Source organism: Anser anser, assembly GCF_964211835.1.
Source record: "Anser anser genome assembly, chromosome: 27".
NCBI lineage: Eukaryota > Metazoa > Chordata > Aves > Anseriformes > Anatidae > Anser > Anser anser.
The window spans coordinates 2,917,352-2,928,430 of record NC_139748.1 but is presented as its reverse complement, the minus strand read 5'-3'; the positions used below and the strand labels follow the sequence as shown (position 1 = coordinate 2,928,430).

Genomic DNA, 11,079 nt, shown 5'->3' with positions numbered 1-11,079 from the left:
CTGTAGTGTGCTGGTTTGGGGAGATAGCACCGAATTCAGGAATTCTGTGGGAAGCATTTGAAGGAAGAGGCCGTGCAGGGAGCAAGGTGCCCTCAGGTCTTGGGAGCAGGAGAGGTGGGTTGGGAGCAGTGAATGCTGTACCCTGGAACTGCTGCTGCTGCCAGCCCACTTTCCTAAATAACCAATTTTAAGTGTTTTTTAAATTATTTTTATTTTCTTTATTTTTTTATTGGATCAACTGAAATTCACATTTTCAGGTTTCTTATGGAGGTGTTATGGTAAGAACATATTTTTCCATTTTTTATTCCTTAAAACACATCTGTCTTCCATCAGGAAGTTAACTGGTGTTATGAATCTCTGATTTCCAACCTCTGCAGCTGGAAGCCAGCCTGTCCAGCCATCCGGTCCCTCCACCTGCGTGCTCACCTTCCCCATCATTTGGAAGGTCCCTGAGCAGGCTGCGTTGTAGGATAACCCCAATTTCCTGCTCTGCTCCTGTCTGAGAGCAGAAATCCGGAGTGTGAGGACACGCTTTAGAGGGAAGGTCTGTCCCCCAGGTAGCCGTCTGTTTTTTACAGCTGTGTTGTTAACGGTGCTCATTCTCTTGCAATCCTATTTCCATTTTACTAGAGTTTCATAACTTAGTAATTTGATTTTATAAGAGTTTCATAATTTTACCCTTTAGTTTTAGCCAAAGCCTGAAGAGCAGCAGCAGCAATGTGGTGTGTCATGGATGTGGTCAAGGAAAAAACCTTTTATCCTGCTTACCCTGACCGTGCCTCGGAGCAGGAGGTGCCTCAGGTGCTGCCGTGCCCTGCCTGGTGCTCGCGGCGGCTCAGAGCCCCCAGGGAGGTGATGGGCACGGGGCCGCTGAGCTTTCAGCACGCACGGGTGGGCTTGTTCTGAGCCGTCCAGGAGAAATAAATCAGGCAGGCCTGTGTTTGGGTTTGAGATTAACTGGGTTCTTGTAAACGGTTATTGGAAGTAACTGCGTGCTCGGGGTACACGGCATGAACAAGCCTGAGCTTGTGGCATGCGGGATGGCAGCGTTTTGGTGGGTTTTAGAGTCAAATCTGCTTTGTGTTACGGCCTGGGCTCAGGAGAAAGTCAGGAAGGTAACATATCCCACTGAAAGTGGGGATGCAGTAAATTTTTTTGGGGAAAAAGAAAAGCTCAGATCTGACTGAACAAACCACTAAGTGCGAGAAAAACAATGCAGGGTAACAGGGCCACTGTGGAGTTTGCGGTGGCAATTCAATCCTGAACGAAAGCATGCAGCCAAAGTGCAAAAGGAGCAAATGGTTGTGGCCTCTGCCAAAACTGTTACTGGAAAACGGGCTGGCAGCGGGGCTCGGGTGCTTCCCATCGCTGACCTGGGCATTCCCTGGGGCCCTGAGCGCTGCTGAGCCCTGCGCTGGCCCTTTGGCCACCATGACTTCAGTGGGATGAGAGTGGGTTGAGGAAACCCTAATTCCGAGGCTGGCCATGAGGCTTTTGGGTCAGGAGACACGAGCCGTGGTGGAGCTGATGTGAGCCTCTCGAGGAGGCCGTGGAGCGGTGCCAGGCTCTGGGTGCCTTCACCTCCAGATCATTTCAGCACAGCGCTGGCAGCTCGGCGCAGAAAGCAAACGATTTCACCATCCGAGTGGGCTGCGTTCAGCTTCCTACAGTGTTTCGTTTTGTAGGCTGGACAAACGACTTCCTTCTTGCTTGGAAGAGTTAATAATTTATAGGCGAGCTGGTACAAGCCTGGTGTCTGCAGAGCTCGGCCCCGGCTGCGTGCGGCCGTCTCTGCGCGTGTAGGCGTAGCGCGACGCCTCCTGCGGCTCGGCACTGCCCGGTGTCGGGGCCAGCGGTGAGGAACTCGCTCCTCTGCCTGCCAGGAGCCCAGGCTGCTCAGCTCCCCCACTGACGGACCCCCAGGTAAGATGAGTTGAGCCACCCAGCTTCGGGCGCTGTTGCTCTCAGAGCTGTGTCGGGGCATTCTCGCAGCTCCAGCGGGCACAAGGATGAAGGAATTCAGCCAAAAGCTGCGGTAAGGACTGAGGGAAAGCCAGAAGTGCCAGGTTTAGGGCAAAGGGGTGGAAAAAATACGGGTGTAACCTGATTAGAAAGACGTGATTTCCTTTCTTTTAGTTACTAATTTGTTGTGAGAGTCGCCTCTGGTCAAAGCCTGTGCAATGTAGAAAGCATCAAGAAAGACTGCCTCGTTTGCAGAAGGAAGGCAGGCACTGACTGTGCATAGTGCTGGGAAGATTTAGGTTCATAAATGATGATCCTGGGTAGTTAGAGATTAGAAAAAGTTAGAGAGAGCTCTGCCTGATCTCCAGCACAGCCAGGTTAGTCAAACTGCACTTAAATTCCATTTTGTAAAGCAATCTCCTGAATGACTTGCATGCTTCGGAGCCTTATTTCATCTGGTAAAATGTGACAATCTGCGCAACCCTTTTGTGCATACAGTTGTAGCTTTCTGCTCAGATATGTTTTCCTTTTTCTGCATGTATTTTATTTCTAGGGGATTGTATTGACTCCAGCAGGAGGATTTCTCCCACCTGTGGATTAGCTTCCCGGAGATTTATTGCTAAAGCAAAATGTTTTGTCCTTAAGTTAAGTTTCAAGGTAATTTTTCTGGAAGGATAAATGAATTCAAATGACCCTGCAGGTATTAATTTGGCTGTTTGGCTGGGAAGAACTCCTTACTGGTTTTATAGTGTTCTTAAGTAAACCTGACAAGCTATGAAGTATTTGTTACAATCGAAGTGGAGCTTTTTTTTTTTTTTTCCTATCTTTTAAAAATTTTAATTAAAAGCTTCTCACACATGTGAACGAAGGACTAGGGGAGGAAAGCCTACGGGATGCTTAGCATCCACAATCAGTTTCCCTGTTCCTGTGCTGCCTCTCAGTCATGGGCCAGCGAGGAGCCTGCAGAGGGGCTGCTGCCGAGCTGCTGGTCCCCTGCTGGGGCATCTGCAGCGCCTCATCCCCTCCTGTCCTATGGGCACTGCATGGAGATGGAGAACTGAGACCTGTCCCTACCAGCATTGGTTACCCCAAGCCTAAACTCAACACTTTGTTCCCCCCTCTGCTATTTTTCACAGGTACTTGGCCTAGAAAAAGAATGTTGTAATGTCTGCGGGCTCTGCAGGCAGGGAGGCTGGGATGAGGATGATGCCAGCTCCAGGGGCAGGGAGGCCAAGGGGCCGTGCCGCTGTCCTCAGGCTGCTCCTCGCTGCTGCCCTCGTTGTGGCTGTGCAGGGTAAGTGAACGCAAGAGGGGAGCGAGTCCGTCGGATAAACTGAGCGCCCTCAGAGGGAAACTGTTTCCCAAGGTTCACAAAACCTTGGTGCTCCTCATTTCCTCATTGCTTTGCATTTCAGGGATCTGGTCAGAATCCATCCTCCTTGGCCTTTTTTTCTTTCCTGTGCAGAATGGCTGTAAAATTACTCTAGCTTAAAAAGGTGCACTGGTTTGGAGATAGGAAGCAGTTAGTCTGGACTTTGGCACCAGCCTTTGAAACTGCCGGATGAAGTGTGAGGAGCAAAGAACATATGGGGTGATGCTCCTTCCCTGTCCTTTGTGGCTGTCCCGAGTCACAGACTGCCTTCCTCCTCTTTGCCTCTAGCTTTAAGGGGTTTTAAGGCCACCAAAGCATCCTCGCCTGGACCTTCAGAGAAAGGCAGACTCGAACTCTCATTTTTTTCCTCACATCTTTCTGATGGTATTTCTGCTGGTAGGTTCCTGCGATGCTCCGCCACGTATCCCATCCGCAGAACTGAAAGAGAGCTACCAGCACATCAGGACATTTTCCAGCTCTGACAGGGTGGAATACACCTGCCGTCCAGGTTATGCAAAAAAGAAGGTCCGGGCCATCCTTGTTTGTGACGAGGATGGTAGGTGGACAGGATCGACCGACTTTTGTTCACGTGAGTACATTTTCAGTTGATTTTGATTCTGTGCAAGTGCTGTCAGCTCGCTGGGCTGGAGCAGCAACCCAGGGGCTGCGTGGGGTGGCAGGAGCTGAGTGAGGGTGACAGCACCGGCCGTGCTCCGCTGAGCACCAGCAACGGCAGCAAGAGCAGAGATCTGTTGCCTTTGACCATTGACTCTGACTATATTCAACGGCAGGTTCCTCTGCTCAGGCACTTAGTGACTCTTAGTTCAAAACGGGTTTTTCAAACTGTCAGTAAGAGAACCCTTTAGCTGTAAAGAAATGCCATCATGCTTGGCAGAGGTCCTGCAACCTCTCTTAGGCTGCAGAGGCTGACTGCAGGTCGTGAGGCAAAGTCCTGACGGCATCGTGAATCATGCAACAATTTAGGGTAGGAGGGTCGTCCATCCCCTTGTTAAATATTGGAGGTGTCTTCTGCTCTCCTGCTGGATTTTCCTGCTCCTTCAGGAACCAAAGCACTCACCCTGGTCCTGTTGTCCCTCAGCCAAGCAATGCAGCTACCCCGGAGACCCGGCCAATGGCAGACTTGTGGAAGTGGAGCAATTCACCTTTGGCTCAATAGCCAACTACAGCTGCGACATGGGGTAAGCCAGCAGCGCTCGGGGCACAGGTCCTTGTGACCCCGAGGTGATGCCCAGTCCAATTTTCTGTACAATAGGGGCTGCAGAGCTAAAGCACGGGCTCTGCTATCAAGCCAGCTTGTCGTGATTGACTTAGAACCTGCTGCCTGGAAACTCTTCCGATTTGTGTTTAAGGACCCAAAAGGAGAGTCCAACACATGGCGCAGTTATGGTTCTTCATGCTCACTGTTAATTACAAGTCAGGTACCAGGAAAAAAGGCATTTGTCCTCCCTGGTTATAGCTTGTGCTATCAGAAGCCTTGTGCTAGTGTAGGTAATTGCAGACTGTAATCAAAGTGTCTTCTAAACTTTCCTTTGAAAGCTTGAAGAATGAGTTTTCTTAACCTCGTACTTTGAGGCAGTTCTTCCCAAACTGCAGCTCTCCAGGGCCTTTCTAAACCCTTCCCGATGTTTCATTGTCTTTCTGAAGGAAATACATCAGTACTGAAGTCAGAGCTTTACTGATAGTTACAGCCAGCTGATCAGTGTGCAGAGGGGAAGCCTTATTTAAGAACGCGTGCTTCTGGATCAGTCGCACCGCTGTAGTTTTCCTGCAGCTGCTACCAACCATTCTGCCAGTTTGCTTGGGGCTGATGCCCAGTGAGACAGGGCCACCTCTAATCCTGCCTCTTTCACAACAAGGACAGGAGAGGAAAGAGTGAGACCTCCCAGGTGCAAATGTGATGAGCCATCATTAACTGCATCTTGATGTCACACATAATAAATAAAATAACGAACATTTTTCCCTTAGAAACCATGTAACATTATGCTTTGTCAAAAAACATCATCACTGGAAAAAAAAAACAAAAACAGCATTGATGGCAAATTTGTGATCAGCTTGGATTATAAGGAAGCCAAAACAGTCCTACTGTTGATGTTTTAGGTAAAATCAAAAAAATCAAAACTGAGCTTGACAAGTAATTCCCTCCCCTCTGTTTCACACAGGTACAGACTGATTGGAAATTCCCAAATCCATTGCGTGCTTAAAAATGGGCAAGTTACGTGGGATGGAGAAGTTCCCTTCTGTGAACGTAAGTAGAGTCCCCCAGCTGAGCTGCTCTTTAAATGGTACTGGGGATGCAAGGAGAAGCAGTCGCTTCACCCCGCGGAGGGCTTTGGTAATTCATGGCCTGGTGAGCCTGGAAAAATAGTTTTTCTTGGTGTTTTTATTCCTGTGCCATCCTGTGGAAAAGTCGAAGTGAGGCAGCTGCATGTGAGAGGGATTACCCCAAAGCCACCCGGTCGCGAGGCAGCGCCCTGCTGAGCAGGGGCTGGCACGTAGGGCACCTGCCTTGAATTTCTGACCCCTCACTCATTTGTATTTCAACTCTCTTTTACCAGACCTTTGATTAAAAGGAGTCTTTCACCATTTTTTTTTTTTTTTTTTTAGCAATCCCATGTTCACCCCCTCCAAACATAGAGAATGGAGAGCACAATGGAGGCGACACTGCCATCTTCAGCTATGGATCCTCCGTCACCTATCGGTGCCACTCTGCCGGCAGGGGGGAGAGAGCTTTCTCGATGGTGGGGGATCCCTCGATTTTCTGCACGACCGTGGATAACCTGAACGGCGTCTGGAACAAGCCAGCCCCGGAGTGCAAAGGTGAGCGGCGAAGTGCCAGGCTGCTGCAGCCTGCAGGGGACCTGGTGCTGGGGACTTTGGGGTTGGACCCAATGATCTCTTGAGTCCCTTCCAACCCCTACAATTCTGTGATTCTGTGATTCTGTGGGACTTATTTGAGCTTTGGGAAGAAACAGAAGGCCTGCAAAGGATTCAGAAACCTGCTGTGGTACCTGCTGCCTTTCCTTTGTTCTTCTTGTGATGTGCCTTAATAAATGCGTAAAATTAAAGATAAAATGCTGTAATATAGAATGAAGAGTTCAAAAATATCATGTCAGCCTGCTACCTGGTCCTGTCCATTTTCAGCCCTTTTCACAAATGTGTGCTATGAGAATGCTTTTAATAATCTCCCCTTTAAGCATGACTGCCCGCTGGCTGAGCGGTGGCGTTTCTCTGATGCAGTGGTGGGCTGCGAGCACCCCCGGGTCGAGAACGGGAAGCTGCTGAGCGGGTACAGGGCCGAGTACACGTACCGCGACACCGTCATGTTCGACTGCGAGCTCCGCTACACCCTGCAGGGCAGCGAGACCTCCACGTGCAGCGAGGCCGGGCACTGGGAGCCGCCGCTGCCGCTCTGCCAGCGCAGTGAGTGCCCGTCCCGCCGGGGGAGCGTGCAGTGCTGACAGCGGTGCCTCCAAGCTTCAGGATTTCATTTTTCATAATTATTTTTATTTTATTTTATTTTATTTTATTTTGTTTTGTTTTGTTTCATTTCATTTCATTTCATTTTACTATATTTTACTATATTTTACTATACTTTATTTTACTGTATTTTACTTTATTTTACCATTTTATTTTATTTTACTATATTTTACTTTATTTTATTTTATTTTACTATTTTATTTTACTATTTTATTTTATTTTATTTTATTTTATTTTATTTTATTTTATTTTATTTTATTTTATTTTATTTTATTTTATTTTATATTTTTATTCCTTAGCAAATCTGTTGCACCACGGTGGCTTTTGATTTCCTCTTTCCTGGCAGCATGCTGGAGATGATATAGGAATACGATATAGGAATGTAGGTGTAGGAATTTACAACTTCGGGCCATAAAAGCTGAAGTCTTGTCCCGCTCAAGCTGGTGAGCATTTCTCAGTAGAATTCAAAGGGACTAAGCTGATCTTTCTATACTTAATATTTTTAAAGGTCATTGGCAGGTGAGGTCAGAGCCTCACACAGTATAAACTTTGTTAGAAATCGCACCTCATTATAACATAGTAGTGTAAATTACTGTCTGGTCTGAAACTATTTGTACATTTTCATTTATTTCCATTGCATTCACCCTCCAGCATTACTGAACTCAGGCAATTGCCTTAAGTGGATCTCAGCAAGAACAACGTGAGCCCCTATTTTTCCCCAAATTCTCTTTTTCCGCATGCTGTTAAGGGCATCACTGGTTTATCGCTGGCAACGTCCTCAAACTGCTGATTTCACTCCTAGGCAGCTGCGATGACCCTCCCGATGTGTTTAGGGCTGTTAAAGCAAGACTCGCGGGCAATTTGTTTCCTGCTGACACTGTGGTTACCTACGAGTGCGAGACGGGCTACGAGTTCAGCCCTGGAGAAAACACGCGACACATTACGTGTCTGCCAGACCTGACCTGGACCGAGGTTCCCCATCCTTGTAACAGTGAGTGCACGTCCCTTCAGCTTCATTTCCCGTGTGATTGGACAAAGCTGTTCCCAGATAAATAATCTGCATGCAACCTGCTTCATTTACCGCCACGTCTAAGGCATGGGCTGGCTTGGTGCTGCCCCACAAGCAGCTGCCGGGGCCCCCAGGAGAGGAGGAGGAAAGTGTGCCCAGCAAAGCTCCTGCGGGGCCTGCCTTGCCCGTTAGTTTTTGTGGGAGGATGTGTGTGCCCAGAAAATAAAAGTTCCTCTAGGAGTGTCAGGAAATGGCCATCCGTTTGTCTCAGAGCCTTCTGCTTCCGATGAATCTGCTCTCATCCGGTTATCTTTGCCATGATTTGTCTCTTGCTAATAGTTGGCATTTCTCAGAAATTAGGTGCCCGGATCCAGTTGTCAGGAACGCAATGCATGTCAATGAGTGGTACAAAACAGGCAGGTACATGTATGGAGACAGCGTCAAGATCGTGTGTAACGAAGGCTATACTGTCAAGGATTATGGCAGCAACGTTGCGCTTCGGTGCACAAGCAAAGGCACGTGGGAACCGGCAGTAACAGAGTGCACTGCAGGTAGGCAGCGCTGGTGAGGCGTGTTGGCTGGGTGACTGCTCATTTCTGACTTCAGCAAAGGTTTGGGTCACTCTGTACAGTGTCCCAGTCCGCTGCCAGCACTGGAAAAATGTGTGCAGAAATCTACAAGCGGCCTTGGATGACGATAGCTGTCTTTTCCGTGGAAAGCCTCTTTCTGAAAATATATGAAATCCTTAATTTTCTTCTGTTTCTAGAACCTCATTGCCCACAGCCCGTTATTGATCATGGGCAAGAGGTTTATAAGAGCAAAAATGACTACAGCGCCGGGACCCGCGTGAGGATGGTGTGTGATGAAGGCTACGCCCTCAGAGGCGATGAGCAGATCGAGTGCAAGGATGATCAGAACTGGGCTCCCTCGGTGCCGTTTTGTGACAAAGGTACGTGCAAGGCAGCAGCATCACCAAGGAGAATCGTGGGTGCCTTCCCCCGGGAGGGGACACGGGGTGGGTGCTGAGCACGGGGGGAGCAGGGTGGCGGTGGAAGGGGCTGCGCTGGGGCCTGATCCAGCAAGAAGCTGGGCAGCAACCCTACATGTGTTTTCGTTCTTACAAGCATGAAGTTGACTCATGTACTAACTTCTGAGAAGTGATTTTGGTTCTCACCTGAATGCAATGATCATGCATTATTTTTACTTTACTTATTTTGTATCAATTCCCGTTGTTTCATAGTCTGTGACCCCCCTCCCCAAATCACCAGTGGGCAGCACACGGGCTCGAGATCAGGGGTCTTCCCCTACGGCTCGGAGGTGACGTACAGCTGTGCCGCGGGTCTGTCCCTCGTCGGGGACGAGTCCATCTACTGCACCTCCACCGACGGGGTGAACCTGGTGTGGAGCGGCCCTGCCCCGGAGTGCAGTGGTGAGTCGCTTCCCCGTGGGGTCACACCGGGACCTGGGTGCGCAGGGGGATCTGGAGCGGGGCTGCCGGCAGCTCCTGCTTCCCCTGCAGGCTGCGGTGTGAGCTCGGTGCCTCAGGGCTGGCGTGGGGACAGGAGACGCCGGTTCTCCTGCGTTGGGTGCCCCAAAGCGCTCAGGGCGAGCCCTGCTTTGTGTCCCGGGGCAGGGCGGCACCCGGCCTGACGCAGCCCCGCGCGCTCTGCCCGCAGTGGTTCGCTGCCCCAGGCCTGCCGTTGAGCACGGAACGATGTCTCCGTCGAGACACACGTTCCCCTACGGGGTGACCTTGAAGTTCTCCTGTGATGAAGGCTTCGTGCTGCACGGCGATGCTGAGACCCAGTGCATGGCCGACGGCACCTGGCAGCCACCGCTGCCCTCCTGCGTCCCAGGTGGGTCCGGCCCCGGCACCGCGCATCCACCGCCCTGGAGCTGGCAGGGCGTTTTCTCCTTCTGTTGCATCATTTTTGCCACCCGTTTTCCTTCCAGTTCAATGTTCCTTGCCAGCGAGAGAAGTGGATGTAGTTTTTCACGCCGTTAAGAAAATGTTCGAGGTGAATGACATCCTGTACAGCTCCTGCGAGCGTGATGGCTATCGCTTAAAAAATGCACCAAGCATCTGCTCAGCTGATGGCACGTGGATACCACCACCCAAATGTGTAAGTACCACTTTCTGCCCAGGCTTTGCATTTTGCCCCATTCATAGCCTGGAACAGCACTGGTCTGACTTCATGACCGTGCCTCGTTACCATAGGGCTGGCACGGTGGTGGGGCTGCATTAGGAGGTGGATGCGTCCTGCATAGGTCCTGTCGTGTAGCCTCACGCCCTCTGTCTTTGTCTTGGTTCTTTTAAAGAAAACGCTTCACACATGCCAGAAGATTCTTCAAATCAGGGAAGCTTTCGTGTGCGGCATTCCTCTGACAGAACTGAAAACTTTGCTGGAGGTGCAGAAGCTGTACCTGGAGATCCAGAAGCTGGAGGAGGATCTGAGAATCAGAAGACGCAGCTGACTACAGTGGCTGCTTGATTTCATGAGAACCGCCTCCGTTGCGTGATGAATAATATGCTGACTGAGGATTTTGTATGACCTTGTAATTCATGCTAATACTTAAGTAGCCAGAAAAAAAAAAGTTGGTGAAGGAATAGATTTTTTTTTTTTTTTTTTTTTTTTAGAAAAGGAGTCAGAAAGTCTTTTGGCTCATTCTGCTACAGCTCACTGGGTTAGGTTTGTACATCACTTCATACACTTTAAAGCTTTACTTTTAGATATGTTTGTTAGCCTCTGTTCACATACATTATGTGCATCGCTGTGAACAAGCATTTAACTGCCTAATTAGCTGCAGCCTTCAGAGCTGGTACAATGAGGAAATCTTCAAAGCCTGTTTTCTAGCACAACAAGAATGCCGTGTTTTCTTCCCAAGCAGGACAGTTCTGATGGAGCAGAAGTGCCACTTGCTGCTTCTTTGTGTGTCCCCCCTTGCACCAAGAGCAGTTGTTGGAAATAATTTCAGCTGCTTCTGTCTTTACAGTTTAATTTCTGCAATGTCCAGCAAAGGGGAAGTGCTCCACTGACATGGATCTTGTGATCGGAGCAGTATTCCTTCACTGCCAGATTAAAATAAAGCTGCAGTTCTAATGACAACTGCGTCTTGTTTTCAATATCTCTGTCCTCTCTGCGCTAAAGCAAGGGCACGTTCTGTACTCTCTGCTTGCTCAGACACAGTTTTGCTGTTCCCCAAGCACAGGGCTGCCTGGAACAGGGTGTGTGAGGCC

At 49.4% G+C, this 11,079-nt stretch overlaps 1 protein-coding gene across 3 annotated transcripts; it reads left to right on the top strand.

The window, feature by feature from the left end:
• The first annotated feature begins 1,602 nt into the window (after positions 1–1,602).
• LOC310887054 (complement component receptor 1-like protein) lies at positions 1,603–10,948 on the top strand. 3 transcript variants are annotated; one of them, XM_083812483.1, is made up of 15 exons: positions 1,725–1,923; positions 2,516–2,619; positions 3,099–3,256; positions 3,735–3,923; positions 4,434–4,533; positions 5,515–5,600; positions 5,960–6,172; positions 6,593–6,775; positions 7,635–7,823; positions 8,195–8,392; positions 8,608–8,790; positions 9,082–9,270; positions 9,518–9,697; positions 9,795–9,964; positions 10,161–10,948. In XM_083812483.1, the coding sequence occupies exons 3-15, from the start codon at positions 3,127–3,129 to the stop codon at positions 10,314–10,316; spliced, it is 2,166 nt and encodes a 721-aa protein (XP_083668609.1). In that variant the 5' UTR covers positions 1,725–1,923; positions 2,516–2,619; positions 3,099–3,126; the 3' UTR covers positions 10,317–10,948. The 3 variants fall into 3 exon arrangements, with proteins under 3 accessions (XP_083668608.1, XP_083668610.1, XP_083668609.1); XM_083812482.1 differs by lacking the exon at positions 2,516–2,619 and having other exon boundaries at positions 1,603–1,923; XM_083812484.1 differs by lacking the exons at positions 2,516–2,619; positions 6,593–6,775 and having other exon boundaries at positions 1,612–1,923.
• Positions 10,949–11,079: the final 131 nt, after the last annotated feature.